The sequence below is a fragment of the Pelophylax lessonae genome, assembly GCF_965119305.1.
Source record: "Pelophylax lessonae genome assembly, chromosome: 1".
Lineage (NCBI taxonomy): Eukaryota > Metazoa > Chordata > Amphibia > Anura > Ranidae > Pelophylax > Pelophylax lessonae.
Genome location: NC_138768.1, coordinates 743796792 through 743814398, shown reverse-complemented (window position 1 = coordinate 743814398; position 17607 = coordinate 743796792). Strand labels below are relative to the sequence as shown.

Here is a 17607-nt window from a genome sequence, read left to right as displayed (position 1 = left end):
ATAAATTTGATTATTTTGTACTCTCATTTTCAGACAAAAGGTTGAGCCTCTAGGCTCCTTTTCAGATGTTTTACAGGCTATCTTTTCCTGCTTTGCTAAAAAAAGAGAAATTATACAACTTATGCTCCAATTTATATATAGCCCTGAATGAGTAAGGGAAAATTAGCACCCCTTCTCCATGACTGTCAGTTCATGAGACAAAGATTTAATTAGAAAAAGAGGGTCTGAAAGCAAACAGCTTCTGCCATGCTGTCTATGTAAAAAAATTCACAATGTTCTCTAAATTCTGTAAGAGTGCATTCTGACTTAAAACTTTATTTGTAAAATAAATATTATAGGTTATTTACATTAGTAGAAAAAAAAAAAACATGAAGATGTTGAAACATATTATTTAAAAAATACCATATATAAATGTAAAAACATGTAAATTAACGAAAACCATTTTAGTTTTCATTAAAATATCCCAGTAAAACGTCATGTATACTTAAAATAAATAGAGCACTGAAAAATGTCCCTGATGTTATCAATTATTAAGGAAAGTTTTTGCTTTCATAAACGTTAAAACTTGGCAACTATTCACACATAGATCTGTAAACATCACAAGATTTACTTACAGCAGCCACAGGGATGAGAATTTCTACAAACAGACCAGCAAGTGCATGTTTTATGTCCTTGTCTTTCACTTCTAAGAAGTACTGTGCACATTCCTTTCAAGCAAACAAGCAGAAAGAGTCATTATATGAAGCATCAATGGCAATGAATACCCCGCATTATAGAAACACTTATTCAGCAATGCTGTAACACTGGGCTCTAGACAGTGCATTAAATCATGTAGAAGTTAAAAGTCTGTAAATATGTGAAGCAGTAAAAAAAATCTGAGATCAAAAGTGAGAAAGAGGCAGAAAATGCGAAAGCGAATGACAAACAAGAGAACTGTGGACAGCGCTGAAGAGAAAAAATGTGAACACACTTGGATTTTGCGCTGGTGAGTGAGAGAAGTCACTTGATTCCCAAATCCCCCTAAACAGCATGGTTGGAGGAATCTTCCCTGTTGTTGTACTCAAGACAGCACCTGCGGCTGTCACAATACCCAAAAAGTGACTGCACCTGATTGGCGTAGTCACTGTTTATGTGACAATTTTCCTTCTTCAATTTTTCAAAGTTTGACGTGCCAGGTGGTCCCGACATGGCCACCCACAGCTCGAATGGGCCAAATTTCAAGACATGCATGATCCACTTTAGAGGATTTAAGAGAGATAGGAAGGGAGAGGAACTGTGTCAAAGACAAAACAAAAGTCAATAAGCAAAAGTTTAGAGGCTGAGAGAAAATGAGAAATAGAGCAATCCAATGGACTGAATCCCTCATAAAATTGTTTGTAATCCAGAGCAAACAGAGTATTTTGTCTCTAAACTTGATTGTACTGGCTGCTGAGAAACCCTAAAAGAAATTGGTTCAGACAGGGTAGCTGCTTAGGATATTTATGGTGCCCATAAGGAGAATATGTTATTTTAAACTTAGGAATTTGTTTCAGAGTCAAAAGCTCTGCACTAACAAAGTGCATTGGGCCCTTTACCCCAAAAACCAACTAATAGTAAGTGATGGGTACAAAGAGAAAACCCAAGATTGAAGTCTAACACATAAATGTCACAGCTGGGGAAGGGGTGTTGAGTTCATTTTCTCCATTCCATTAAATGTTTGTTAAGAAAAATGACACGTGTTTATTTAGAAACTATCATTTGCACGTGAAGATTAAAACCGAAGATTACTAAATATATGTTTTCAATGATAAAACGCTCAATAATAAGAGGAAATATTAGAAGGTCGATTATTACGCATCTGTTAAATGCTGCTAAACCCCTGATCTCCATGTTTTGGGGGCAATGGTCTGTAACGACTAACTCGCAAAGTTGATGATCTGTGCCTCATGAAGGAACTCAGGCACAATTGCTAGGGGTTCTGTCGACAAACACTCTAAGATATAGGCCTGTTGGTTCGAGTTTAAACACCAACACCAGCACCAGCAAAAGAAACACTTATCACTGAATGCAAGTACCATTGTCTGCGTGGATTAAAATAAAAAAAGACAACTAAACATAGACTTTAACAAAGGTAAGAGTGAACAACATTCTTGAACAAGAGCAGTTTTGACACCAGAAGTGGTTTCTTTACAGTCACAGTATAACAATAATTTCCAAGGCATAATAAAAAATGGCAGAAAGCTAGTTTACTAAAAGCAGGTAATGATGGCAGAAGACAAACACCTTCAAAGAGCGCAATACAGAGGGATACCATTGCACAAATACCTGCATAAACTGAAAAGAGGCTTCAAAATCTTCCACAGGATACATTTTGACACGGAAGAATTTCATTCCCATGATCAAGCTGATGATACTCTGAACCACATGGGGGCTTTGTTCCTTCTGTCTCAGTTCTTTTAATTCTGTGACAAACTTCTTCCTCACAGCCTGAAATCTAAATGATGAAAAAGAAAGCAGGAGGGGCGCCATTTAATCCTTATAAACAGCTATGCTGCCGGATATTCTAAGCTCTCTCTCCTGCCGGGTGAAAGCAGGGAATCCACATCCATTTACTAAACCCCAAATAAGTCATAAAACTCAACCACACGCATCCACACAGCTCCCTGCAAAAGAAGTCTAGGAAACATATACTTACTTGGCCTGTGCAAGGACACCTATAACTTCTGCATATAAATCTGCAATAATGTGTACGTTCCCAGTGTTTGTTCCTGAATACCTAGAACAAAACACATCATGCACTTATTTAATATTTGAAAATATCCACAGCTGGAGTAAAAAACATATTTCCTTTTATCATGTATAGAGTGTAACAGGCCTTGTTAGAAACATTCAATCAATTCCCAATGTTGACCTATGTGTACCTGTGTGGTCAGCTTAGCTAACCATTAATTGGCAAGAATCATGGGCAACTTCATTGCAGAAGATCAATAATCCAGATATTTTAAAATTAGAGGAAATGTAGGCCTATGACATCTAACAAACATCCACCAATCTGGCTGCTGGTACTTGAATGGGTTACAATTCAGTTTTTCATTGTCCCAGTTTTTTTGTTTAATCAGCCATATTCTATTTGTAGGGGGAGACTTTATCAATCAATCTGAAAAAAATTTTTCAACCCATTAATGTATTACATATCTATAGGCATTTTGACTTTTTGTGCATTTTCTTGACTACTGAGTGACTGGTTCTTAAAATGTGACCTTCTCTAAGTCCAAATCAAAAAATGAAGCCTATCTCTTTAGGAAACAAATACTCATCTACATTTCTATACTGTTTAAACAAGTCAAGGTCACAAATAGAAAAAAAACGGGGATTTTTTATTTATTTTATTTTTTACTTAGTTATTTTCTTGGAGCCCATTAAGGGGCACAGGAGTTTGGATAATTTCAGGTTGTACTGCCACCTACGCTGCCAGACAAAAGTAACCTGTGGGCCAGCCCAGGATAACCCCTCATGTCTCAGCTGAGTAAAACTCAGGCTAGCCCCCCCAGCATGTCTCAGTTCTGAAGCAAGCAGTACTAAGAACATGAAGATAAAAGGTTTGGGGACCCATGCCACTCAAAAAATCCAAGAACATGATTTTACAGTCAAAAAGCTATTTTCTTTCTCATTTATTGAGGGGCAGAGGAATTTAGACACGGTCGGGTCATCCCAAAGCAGTCCCAGGGCTGCCTGAAGTGCCACAGCTAAATCGGAGATCTGATAGGTCAAGCCCCTAACCTGAAAGGGGAGCATACAACAACCAACCGAAGGATCTGGAGAATCAAATTGATACTCAAGCCAAAGGCAGAATCCCATATAATTTAGGGAAGCACACAGTCTGAAAGATCAGAAGGCAGCCCGAGGTAAGTCTTTTAGGATAGAAATCCCCTTGATACTTATCAGTCACCTAAATGTTAGGCTGCTGTACCCACACGAGGGACTAGCTGATTGAAAACTCAAAGTCTGATCGGCAACTACAGAGACTTTTTATGGCTAAATATATAGTAAAATAACTTTGAGAACTTACTCCTTTTCTTTGAAAACACAGACTTCTCATATTTAAAAGAGTAGACTCAGCTGTTGCATTCATAAAGAACAGGATATACAGTTATCCTGTTAATAAACGACATAAATGACTTTACAGCCCAACCCTTCATTTCTGAAAATTGACGATATCGGTAGCAATGTATATATGTACAAAGCATGATAAGAGTGTATTTCCTAAGTAATGCAATCACTTCCACTCAAGTAAACAAGATAAGGCAGATAATGGATGACTATGGTCCTAAATAAACAAAATGCTGTTATGCAATGTGGGAACTTCTATGTAAAAACATCAATCCATTAAATTCGACTTTGACAGTTATTTGTAAAGGCTTAAGACACTAGAGTTCCTAAAGGAAAAGACTGTATTTATTCTGCAGAAGAACATATTTTTACCCCACCCCATATGTATAGACATAATGATATAATCTGTGTGAAGTCAAAAGATGTCAAGCCCACAGAATCTCCATATTCATGCTGCCTAGTATGCACCTCCTGATACTGTGTAACCTCACTGCTATCCACACCTGTGTAAATGAGGAGAAACTCCATGCAGCCATAAACAGACACTATTTAATCAAGTTATGAACTTATTTATAAGAAAAAAAATGTATTTTACATACAGCTGAATAAACTACCTGAATTTGTCTTGATATCAGCCTTTTTTAAACACCAGCTCAGTTGCACTAAAAGCTAATTGAGGTCTACCCAACACTTGGAGCACCCAAATGCCTAGAACATACGTTAAGAAAATCAGACAAAAAATACCACTTTCTAAGCGATCGTACAATGATATGATCTTTAGTACACAGCTTTCGATAGCCAATCATGACAGTTTGTGCAAAATTATCCTAACGGACAAGCACAGAATTTTTTCTCATACGTTCGTTTAATCAGTACAGCATTCGTCTGACCAAGACCATGCATGCTCGGAAAAGAAAGAATGCAATGCAATACAATACATCACTTCTAAAATTGTATTCTGTCGTACAAGACTTTTTGTAACTTCAGTAGCCTATTGTTTTTCGATATGAGACTAGCATGGCAAAAAAAAAAAAAAAAAAAAAGGAGGAGCTTTCGTCTAATATTCTAGTTGTGTATACGAGACAAGTGGAGGAGAAATTGAACAGGACTACTACGCCAACTCTGATGCAGCAAAAAGCAGGGGCGTAGCGAGATACAAAATAATGTGCCACATCCTAAAAATCTTGAAATAGAGGAACAGGGGGAAAAAATGGACTTTCAAGGCACCATACGTAAAAGGAACAACACTTTATTGTTGATTAGCATAAAACCAGAAAAAGATTCGTCAACCATCCCCTGGGGGGCGGAGACAATAAATCAAAGTATAGATGGCACGGTGAAATAAACCCTGCCACTAAGACATACAGGGTAACAAGAATGGACAAAATTACAATGAAAATCACAACTAAATAGGTGAGGGCGCTATACGCTACAATCGGGGAGCACCCGAGATCCAGGGTAACGCAGAGCGTCCTCGACAATAAAGGTACAACTTGCACAAAAGAACAGGTTCATGTAGCCAGAAGCTCTACATGTTTCGCCTGATGTTCAAGCTTCTTCCGGAGCTTGTCGATCTGCGGTTTTATGAGGAACACCAGGAGGACGCGCTGCACGGTTCATATTTGAATTGTTTTTTACCCGGACAATCAATACTTCTTAATTGGTTGTAGCAGTGCGTGCTCCCATGAGTTGCCTCAGCAGGTCGTCCCTCGTGACTACTAACATTTTATGGTACTCTCTGGCTACTTCCTTGGCGCCCTATTGTCGGCTCCAGTGACACCTATATAGGGAACGTGTATCCTAACAGCTCCGGAAGAAGCTTGAACATCAGGCGAAACATGTAGAGTTTCTGGCTACATGAACCTGTTCTTTTGTGCAAGTTGTACCTTTATTGTCGAGGACGCTCTGCGTTACCCTGGATCTTAGGTGCTCCCCGATTGTAGCGTATAGTGCCCTCACCTATTTATTTGTGATTTTCATTGTAATTTTGTCCATTCTTGTTACCCTGTATGTCTTAGTGGCAGGGTTTATTTCACCGTGCCACCTGTACTTTGATTTATTGTCTCCGCCACCCAGGGGATGGTTGACGAATCTTTTTCTGGTTTTATGCTAATCAACAATAAAGTGTTGTTCCTTTTACGTATGGTGCCTTGAAAGTCCATTTTTTCCCCCTGTTCCTCTATTTCAAGTGGAGGAGAAAGGAGAGTGGTGAACTCCTTGGTATGCAGTTTTTCCATTATGGTACAATTGTAGGCAGACACAGAGAAATAAGTTAGCAAAATAAAAGTTAGCAGAGTAGAAGAGAAGACTCAGGGAGCACCAGGATGGGGTGTGCTTTCTGGCAGGAGTGCCTGGATGCATGCCTGGAGTTCAGCTCAAGCTACTTGGTTCTAATACCCAAACAGGTTCTCCTTTTCATTTTAAAATATACTTTAAACCTTAAAGATAGCAGCTGACCAGATACTAGAAGCAAAGCATAAAGGTCTCACCTCTAGTCATAAGGCTTTTTGCCTCATACAACCTGCTAGGAAGAAGCAGTCTCAAAGGATTTTTTTAACCTAAGCCCCCAGAGGTAACAGCCTTAATTTCAAACTTATAAGCTAGGTCTGTTTAAATAAATGCTACCTACTGTCTGAATGATGGAATCCAAGAATGTGGCCCACTGTGTGGCCTTCTAATGTGTTTTAGACCACAAGAATGTGGCCTACTCATCATCACATCATCATCCTGTCCACTATAGTTTGACTTTGAAGAATTCCTAGTGGTTTGTTTCCTATACTGACCCATTCATACCTAGAATTACACAGACAACGTGGTACTAACACATCCAAACACTAATAAAGCAGAATAGAACTGGCATAATCAACAAAGGAAGGTAGAAAATTAAATTAATTCTAAAAGTAAGATGAAAGTTAATCATAACAAGAGGGTCAAATAGATGTATGCAGACATACCCTTCTTTGTGTTTAAAGTGCTTAAAAGCCAGGTTTAGAACTTCCTGCATTAGGGGATCTGGAACTGGGTGAACAGGAATCTGTAACAGAAAAGAACATTACCACCAGTAATAATCTGACACAATAACCATGAAAAACACTTTTTTAATTTTACATTCTGCTGATGGCAAGGTCTTAAGTTGTGGCAGGACCAGTGACTTGCAAACAAATCAATATTTGTACTAACCTGACCATACAAAGGGATTTTAGCACTTTAAGGCTCCATTCACACCTGGGCATTTTTGAGTGTTTTTCAGCTCCAAAAACGCTAAAAAAAAAAAAAACGTTCCAAAACGCCCAACAAGTAAAACCCCATTCATTTAAATGGCCCCTGTTCACATCTGAGCGTTTTGCAAAACGCCTGTAGCTGAAAAAAGCACATGAGCTTCTTTTTGGGCTGATTACCAGCGTTTTTGATAGATGTCAATGCCTGCCTCCAAAAACGCCTGAAAAAAACGCATGAAAATAGCGGTATAAATCGCTGTAAAAAATGCGGTAAAACGCTACGCTCAAGTGTGAATGCAGCCTAAGGAAATTACTAGAGCACCTAAAGATCTTTTTAGTGAATACATACCTTCACTGTTTAGATTTGCGCAAGTCAGAATGGGGTTTGCAAAATGTATGCAGCCTACTATTTCTCTTTAAATCTGTCAGTTTTGTCCCCCAAACTAATCATTAAAAAGAATGTATAGCCATTTCCAAAATTAGCTTTTTAAAATTAACATGTAAATGTGAAAGAGACCAACCTATATGTGAATTAACTTATTGACGGCATTATGTAAATAACGCAATCAATCAGTGCTAATGTTTTAGGCATCTTGTTTAAAATCACTAATAATTTATTTATATGGGGAGAGTCATATTTGAGCATTACTCTCCTTCCTGCTTTGCAATACTACACAAAAGTCATTGTTTAGTGCACCTCTCCACAATGCCAGCCTAGAAGTTGGCCAACTTTTTGAAAACAATACACTCCCTTCATGCCTGACATTTATCTCAACAGTTGTTTAACAAGAGACAAATAGGAATGAGCTCTGGTGTGTTTGGATCCTAGTCAAAACACACCTGAACTATGTCACTAGGAAGCTGTCACTGTACAAAGCCAATGGTACGCATGCAAGACATTTCCCACCCTGCAGCCATGCATATGCAAGGTGTGTACCGCGGGAGATTTCTGTTGGGTTTGGACTAGAATCTGAACATGCTAGAACTTATCCCTGGAGATCAGGTGGGTTTGGACTAGAATCTGAACACGCCTGGGCTTATCCCCAGAATTCAGGTGGCTTTGGACTAGAATCTGAACACATCATTTCAAAGAGTCACTAAGAGCTCTCATTGATGACTAATCTACAATACTCTATGAAGGAACATTCTTGTAATAAAGTGAAAGTCTTTAAAATATGCGTACACCGAAATTACATTATAAGACAAGCTTACATAATGAATATTGTGTTCAGAAAATGTTTTGTGCGATCTTTATCAGAAGAAAAAAAAAATACTTTTAAGGCAGGCCATACACGGTGCGAAACCGCAGGTTGCAAGAACGAAATTTGCATGTTTCCCCCATCAACACAGGTAGTGCTGAAAGAGGAATCAGCCATTGTCTTCTCCCGATGGTTGCCTTCTCCACGCCGGGGTAAGACAATTGCCGATTCCCCTGTCGTAGTTGCAGGAAAGAAATTTGCACTGTGTATGGCCAGGCTAAGTAGAACTCTTACAAAGTTATCCTTCCTAATTTAAGGCACACCCTTCTCTTCATTTATGTTCTGGTGAAAACTCAAAAATTGGGATTTTCCCTTACTTTCAGTCCCAGTGACAAAAATCCCCAGGATACAAAAGAGAACAACTCTAAGGCTTCATTCAAATCTAGGTGTTTCTATTTTTACAGGCTTTTTTCTGGTGTTTTTGCAGAGTTTTTGTACAGGCAATTTCAGTTGACAAGTGACCAATGAGAAGCAGTAAAACGCCTGTAATCTGCCAAAAAAAAGAAGCTCATGTACTTTTTTGAGTGACTGGAGTTTTACTTAAGGCGTCAGAACGCGCAGATGTGAACAAGGGCCATTGAAACCAATAGGATTGGTCTTGTTGAGCTTTTTTTTTAGAGCTGAGGGCTTAGCGCCCAAAAATGCCTAGATGTGATTGGATCCTAACAGACACAGACAGCAATAAAAACTTGGCCGTAGTACATAATTCCAACAACTAAATCTCATCTTATTTGTAGTGCAGATTGGGAAACAAACAAATATGAATGGCTGCTGTGAGAAGCACAGCAGGTATGCATGCAAGGATACTAACACAACACACATAGAACAATGCAAAAAGTGGACTGGTGAAGATAATCTAAGATTTACCTGCTTTAAGACCTCTACTAAAACTAAACAAAAAATAAAGTCTACAGCCAGGTCTCTTCTTTCAAGTAAGTAGTCTCGCTCTCGCTGCTGCTCATCCCTGGAAGACAAAAGATTAACAATTTAAGATGTTTTTAAAGGCACCCATTCATTTGACATTTGCCATGGCATACAAAGGGTTACATTGTCCATTCCTGATTCAGAAGACACTGGGACTGAAATCATCAGCTGTGTTTCATTTTGCACATGCACATAAAGTAGTGTACACGTTTCAGAGATTTGTGGTAGAATGACACGATCACGTACACACAATCAGAAAATCGTATGAAAAATACAGTTTTCGAAGGGATCGAACAATAATTTGATCGTTCGTACACAGCTTTCGAGAGCTGATCACGACAATTCATGCGAAGTTATCCGATGGGGCAAGCAGGAAAATTTTTCTTGTACGATACCAGATCGCATGATTTTCGGATAATCCGTACAGTTGTCGTTCGAAAATACAATACAAATGCAATACATTACACCTCTTACAAATTTTTATTCTGTCGTATGACAGTGTTCGTAACTAGTAACCTCTTTGTTTTCAATATGATATAGATACAACATGAATACTAGATTATATAAAAAAACAAGGTTTTATTTGTATCAATTAAATAATGTCTGTTTGGGGTTCACATAATAAACAGACCCAAGATAATCCACATGTAAACTCAATGTGCTTTGATGAACTTCCTCAGGAGTACCTGTGAACCAAATCAATGCGATGGAACCCACAATTGTTCTTTAAAAACAAGAAATACAATGTAATCTGTTGGACAACACATCAGGTGAAGTTTTTCCTCCTATAGGGACGTATCTTGGAATAGGACGACTGAAAGCCACAATTTTTCAATTCAATCCTGTCTCAATAATAGGAGTAAACCCAAGATCTAGTCACCAAAGTCCTCTCCATGGTGTTAGCGCTACATGGTTGGTGGTATGTCTCCATTCCTTTACAAAATTAGAAATTCCATATGGTTCAAAACATTAACAAGGACTCCTGGCTTGTAACCGTAATACGCTGGTGGATTTAGTGGGATTATGTAGAAATATATGATTTATTTACTTTTTTGATTTTTCATAACGGTGACAAGCCGGGAGTCCTTGCTGCTTTTTTGAGGAATACCGGATTTCTAATTTCATAAAGGGATGATGTATGGAGATATATGACTGTCCATGTAGCTCTAACACCATCGAGAAGACTTTGCTGAATAGATCTCAGGTTGACTTTTATCCTTGAGACCACTCTATAATTGAAAAATTGGGGCTTTCAGTCGCCCCATACCAAGATACACCCCTAGGGGAAGAAAAAAAAAAAAAATCACCCGATTTGTTGTCCAGTGGATTTCTTGTTTTTAATCCCTTGATGCCAACGCAACACAAATATGCAGCCCCACTGCACTGGGCTTTTTGCCATGTGGCCGCATATTTGCGTATTATTATTATTATACAGGATTTATATAGCGCCAACAGTTTGCTCAGCGCTTTACAATGTGAGGGAAGACAGTACAGTTACAATACAATTCAAAACAGGAGGAACTAGAGGGCCCTGCTCGTTAGAGCTTACAATCTAGAAGGGAGGGTCAAGTGAAACAAAAGGCAATAACCATGGGGGATGGGCTGGAGAAAATAGAGGTAGATTTGTTAAGTGTAGGTAGGATATGCTTCTCTGAAAAGGAGGGTTTTCAGAGATCGCCTAAAAGCTAATAGAGTAGGAGATAATCGGACAGATAAGGGTAAGGAGTTCCATAGGATTGGAGAGGCTCTGGAAAAGTCCTGGAGGCGAGCATGGGAGGAGGTGACGAGGGAGCTAGAGAGCAGGAGGTTTTGAGAGGAACGAAGAGAGCGATTAGGTTGGTATTTTGAGACTAGGCTAGTGATGTAGCTAGGGGCAGATTGCTTTGTAAGATGTGGTTAGTATTTTTAATTTAATTTGTTGGGTGAGCGGATGTCAGTGGAGGGCTTGACAGAGAGGAGCAGCGGTGGACACTGAGCGATTGGTAAGGTGGATGAGTCTGGTGGCAGCATTCATGATGGATTGAAGGGGGGATAGCCTGTGTAGAGGTATGCCAATGAGAAGGGAATTGCAGTAGTCGAGGCGCGAAATGACCAGGGAGTGAACTAAGAGCCTTGAGCTGGCAGCTCACCGCACCAAGAGCCCTGGGTCCTGCACTAATGATCAAGACCCGGAGCTCCCGATTCCAGGTCACCTGAGAGCAGTGGTAGCCTCTGATTGGCTACCACAGTGATCAGTCACTGTGAAGCCTGCCCCTGTGTTTCTTGCTCTGTGAATGCAGAGGAAAGATACATTGTACAGAAAGAAAGAAAGAAAAAAAAAAGGGTGTGTAAAAAAACAAAAAATAAAATAAATATCTAGATCAAAGTTTGATCTAGGTCAGTGCCAGGGTTAGCGTTTGGGTCAAGGTCAAAGGTCAAGGAAAGTACATTTTGGCAGAAGGTTTTAAAATTAGTATCACTGTGTTTTAGGTGGAACAGAAAAAAAAAAAAAGCAAAACGTGCACTATTGTTTCTGCTCTGTACTACGAGTACAAACAACAAATACCTTACACATATGTGGTATCACTGCGATCATCAGTAGCAGGAAAACGTATTTTGAGTTGTTCGTTTGTGGTAGGTTATGGTAGCAACATCCTTTGATGATGATAATAAAAAAAAAAAAAAAACAGGAGATATCCAAAACCGATTATCAACAAATGAAAGCCCAATTTGTCCTATGAAAAATGTATAATTCACCTGGATGCACAAAGTAGTTGTGATGACATGTACAGTTTTACTAACACATGTCAAAGTTGCAAAATTGTGCTTAGGCATGAAGATTTATTTACCCTTAGGCGCGAAAGGGGCTAAAGATCAATTGTGGGTTCCGTCACATTGATTTGATCCACATGTACTCCTAAAGAAGATCATTAAAACGCATGTGGATTGTCTTGGATCTGTACATTATGTGAACCCCCAAACATACACAATTTTTATTGTGATCTTTTAACTGATACAAATAAAAGAATATTTTTATATAATATTGTATTCATGTCTTATCTACACGTTCCACAAAAAGTCCATGGCTACTTAATAGAACTAATATTGATTGAATTGCCAATTGATCTGATAGTAAAATCAAGGTGTCAACTCTACGGGCTTCCATTGTGTAATGAGAACCTTATCATACTTACCCTTTAGATTTTGTGCTCGAACGAGGTCTGTATTCATAGGATTCATCTTCAGTCCCATTTTGTCGTTTATACCAGTCAAACAAGGTGCGGAGTAATGAGGGGAGACAGTGCTCTGCTACAGAGCTCATACAACTGATCACCTGTCAACACAAACAGGAAAGAAAAACCACAGTGAATGGCCAGAAAAATACATATCCTTAAACGGCCCATACATTGAAAGCTATACTAAATAAAGACTGGTCTGTTTAACCAGAGGTCACAGAGCGCAAAGATCAGGGTGTTGCCATAATGGTTTAATTCCATGTTAGCACAGCTTGTTTTAGCAGACAGCTCATAGTTTATCAGGCGATAAAAGAGTTTATCACAAAGTATACATGCTAATATTTATCTTTCACTTAACAGTTCCTTTTCCCAAAAATACAGTCACAAATACGACTTTACAATAGAAGAATCAGAAACCTAATGGAGATCACCTTCCCATGCGGCACCCTACCCTCTGCTATAGTATGTGAGCATATAGGGATGTAGTTTGCTCTGGTGAATCCAGGTCTTCCTACCAACAGCAAGTTAAAGTGTAGGTGAACCCTTACCTTGTGAAACAATCCATTCAGTGTAAAATAGAAATAAAAAAGACAAAACATTTGTGTGTATATATATATTTATTTATATAAAAGTGATAATCTCTGTTCTCAGCTGCATAAGGGGCTAGGAGAAGTGGGGGTGTAGAAGCAGCAAATAGACGGATATTCCCAGTCAAACACAGGAAATGGGGGGGGGGGGGGGGTCAGCACATGACTGATTAATGAAAACAGACCGGCTGAGCTCCCAGCGCAGCCAGAAAACTGATCATGCTGAGACAGATGTGCTCTTATGCCTGGCGTGGTCAGTTAGAAAGAGGAGAGATGGGAGACTGTCCTGCGAGGGAATTTAACACTAGGAAGGAAGCAATATAAAGAGAACAGGATACTTTTTTAACACAAGTATATGGTATAAAGCACATATCAGGAATGTGTGCTCACCTGTGGACATTGCAGCCATAGCCACTGGTAGAAGATTTTTTTTGTGATTTGTTGGATCACTTTACACTGATTTGAGAATTACACGGTTTTTCACGGATGGATTTTGTTCACGTTTTTAGAGATTTTTTTATTGTGACAATATTGCACTATGTATTTTTTCTTTCTCTCTTTACATTGGGTATCATGGATGTGAAACTTATCTACCAACATCGAGTGAAGATTGTGGTTATATCACATTAGTACTGATTATAGATCCCAGGTGAGCGGAATAGTGAAAGATCTGGGATTTCATTACAAGAATTTTTTGCTGAACTTTCATAAAAATATTTTTGATGAACTAATTTTTATGATTATATACATATTTATGAACTAATTTTTCGACGAATTGTTTTTACATATATTCACACTGGATTTTTTATATATATTTATCATATTTACCACATCTACTTTTGAATAGCGCATCACTTTTTGGTTATATATTAAGAAAATATTCAGAGCTCCAATTGCCCTATGAAAGAACTATCCCTAATTGCCGGATATAAATAGCAATGTTTTCATGATATTTTATGTAACATGCATTACACATTTCATAAAACTACTATCTCCTGGTTATTTCAGTTGTCTGCAGCAAACCCCCTCAGAATATCATCTTAGGATGTTCTAGAGCAGTGGTCTCCAAACTGTGGCCCGGTGGAACTTAGCTTACCTTTACCTGGGCCTTGGGGCTCTATTCCATCAACTGACACCATCACTGTGGCACTATTCCTCCAACTGACGCATCAATGGGGCATTATTCCTCCAACTGGCACCATCAATGGGGAATTATTCCTCCAACTGACACCAACGATAGAGTTATTCTCCTCCAATTGACCACATCAATGGGGTACTATTCCTCCAACTGACAGCATCGATGGGGCACTATTCTTTCCATTGATACCAACAATGAGGCACCATTCCTTCTTTCAAACCAATCATGGGACATTGCTTATGCCCACTGGTCACAGTCTGGCCCCCTAAAGTCTGAAGGACAGTAAAGTGGCCCTTTGCTTAGAAAGCCTGGAGATCCCTGTTCTAGAAGACAATATTTCAGCTAGAGCTTATATGGTCACAGTATAGCCCTGCCCCTTTCTACCAGCTGCTGAGCCCAACCATCGCATTGCTGACCAACAGGAAGGTACAGGTGGCAGGACAGTCCTGGAGTAATCATTGTGACCTTGTAAGTTTTGGATGCAAGTTCCCTTATTTAGAAATAAGTAGTAGCTTGACTAGGAGGAAATTATAGTCACTAGGACATGATTGCCAGATACATGGAAAATATCCTGGAGCTGGGCTTTAAGGGTGCATTAATGGTTACAAAGCTTTGTCTTTGATATCAGCCTAGAGTTCATCATTAAATAATTCTTATGCCCTCTGCACAAACTACTTCAGAAAGACTTGTGCAGCAGTGGGTGAGGCCTTTACAGCAAGAACATAAAATATGATGAAAATACAAACAGCAAACTACCCTTTGGCAAAAAAAGCTTAAATTAAGAATAGCCGAACAGTGAAAGAAGGGTGCATGTAATTAAATCAAGTCATGCTTGTATTTTCTGAGAGCTTTACAATTTTATTTTATTAATCATACATTCAATACATTATAAATGTGCAACACAAAAAAAAAAAAAAAATGATAGAAATTGCTGAGGAAGGGTGCATATATATAAGTGATACTACCCACATTTTCACTGGATCAGATCCTCCACATACTTTCACTTCTTCCCTTTACTCCCACCAGTACAAATCCACTTCCCCTACTGACACCCCCCCCCCCCAAAAAAAAATTACTCCTCCTGACACAAATCCTCTACCCTTCAAATCCCTCAAATTTCCTCTCCAAGCACACAACCTAAAACACCCCCTTCCCCTCCCCCCCAAAAAAAATAAAGAAAGAAAATTCCCCTTCTAGCACAAATCCCTCCTATTCATCCCTACTAGCATAAATCCCCCCCTCCCTTCTACAATATCAGCACAAATCCCCCTAAATCACCACTCCTAGCACACGCCCCCCAAATTTCCCCTCCTAGAACAATTTTTAGCCGCTGCTGCCCACCAAACTCCCCCTCCCAAAACAAATCCTCTCCTTCCAATTTCCTCGTGGTGCCCCCTCCACCTTACATGATAACACAGTGCCCAGGGCAGCAGACCCTCCTGCCAACCCCTTGTCTCGGCCCTAAACAGAGGTAAGGGCCGTGGGGAGGGTGTTTACTCACCTTTTCTTTGTTTTTAAAAAGGTGAACACCTATACCTAGGCTATGGACAAATTGACTATAGAAACAAAACATCTAAACTAGAATATATAAAATATAATATATATATAGAGTTTATAAGTGTGCACACCTCATTAAAAACGTTAATTACTGAACATTTAAAGTGTAGAAGGATTATGACTCTTGGGGCTGTAAGCACAAACCCCCAATTGTTAAATATTTTATCCATACGCCTGCTGCTCCTGAAGACTGATCTGTATCACTCTTCCACATCATCTGACTCTCCAACGCCGGCTGAGTATACTTGCATTACAGTGGCCCTGACCGTTTGAAGCCGATCCATATTTTGCATTTTTGCTATGCTCTTTTGTTTTTCTCTTTTTGACTCTGATCAGTTTTTGTGTAGTTGAGGGCCCTGACTGCCTTCCACTCTCTCTTTTTTGTTGTCCCCCCTGCTGCCCTCAGGCCTTTTTTGCCCGGGGACATCGGGGCGGATGCTCGACCTACAGTCTTGTTTTATTAATTCACCACTGCCCGGAGTCACCACGCTCCCAAATGTAATGCATGTGTGTCTTTCTTTTGTTATACTATGTTGGTGTTATCTCAATTATATGCAACAAACGTGAGCCGCTTCAGCACTGCCTATCTATTATGTATGCATCTCTGATGGCTCCCCCTCCTGACTATTTCCCTCCGTTCCTGTCAAAGTGGGAGTCTGATCTCTCTATTAAATTTACTGATGCCCAGGAGGAGAAAATTCTTTACTTCGCTCATAAATCCTCCATGGCTACAAAAATACAGGAAACCAACTACAAGATTCTCACGAGGTGGTACAGGGTACCCTCACGTCTTCACCGTTTCTTCCCATCAGTCCCAGACCGCTGTTGGCGCTGCGGCACGGGTCATGGGACTATTTTTCATGTATTTTGAGACTGTCCTAAAATCAAGCCTTTCTGGACTGCTGATACTGACACCATCCGTCAGCTCACCTACTTGCTCCACCTCTCCCGGAGGCCCATTAAAAACATAAGGCGTCTCTCACCATTCCCCTGCTAAATGCGGCTAAAGCCTGTTGGAAGTCTCCTGCTGTACCCTCGAAATCCCTATGGTTTTCTAGGATCAATGACCTGAGAGATATGGAAGACCTCCCAGCCACACTCTATGATAACGAGGAGTCCTTTTGGGAAAAGTGGACACCCTGGCAGCATTTTGTTCTAACCGATGCTTATCTGCGAGAATTCCATCAGCCTATTTGAGGCTGGGGGGGTCGTGGCTCAGGGGGCCCCGCACCAAGCCTTCACCTCTTTCTCACTCCTCTGATTCTTTTTGCCTCTCTTCGCTTCTCCCCTTCCCTCTCTGTACATCTTCCCCTTGCTTTAACCCACTATCTCAGGTATCTTCCCATTGTTTTTCCCCCTGCCCTCTGGTAACTGATGTTGCCGGATTCCCTTATCGAAAATATATTGCACAATAAGGTTTTTATCTGCATAATCGTTTATTTTTCTCACATTTAAGGTTTCTGAGAAAAGCTGCTGTATTGCTGTGCTTTCCATCATTGCACTACATCGAGGTGCTGTGACACTGTTATCTGTATGGTTGTATTACGTGCTTCATGTTACCTGTTCGCTTTTTCTTTACCTTGTTATGTGACCTTTTATTAAATAAAGAATTGCAAAAAA

At 39.6% G+C, this 17607-nt stretch overlaps 1 protein-coding gene across 10 annotated transcripts in view; it reads right to left on the bottom strand.

Annotated features, from left to right (window-relative positions):
• FRYL (FRY like transcription coactivator) overlaps positions 1-17607 on the bottom strand; it is a 555404-nt gene that overhangs the window by 169913 nt on the left and 367884 nt on the right. For all 10 annotated transcript variants that reach the window (XM_082266339.1, XM_082266334.1, XM_082266333.1 and 7 more), the window contains 6 exons: positions 12664-12803; positions 9434-9530; positions 7044-7123; positions 2675-2755; positions 2305-2473; positions 615-707 (listed from right to left, as the gene is read on the bottom strand). In XM_082266339.1, coding sequence (XP_082122465.1) covers positions 615-707; positions 2305-2473; positions 2675-2755; positions 7044-7123; positions 9434-9530; positions 12664-12803 — 660 coding nt within the window. The remainder of the gene's footprint in view (positions 1-614; positions 708-2304; positions 2474-2674; positions 2756-7043; positions 7124-9433; positions 9531-12663; positions 12804-17607) is intronic.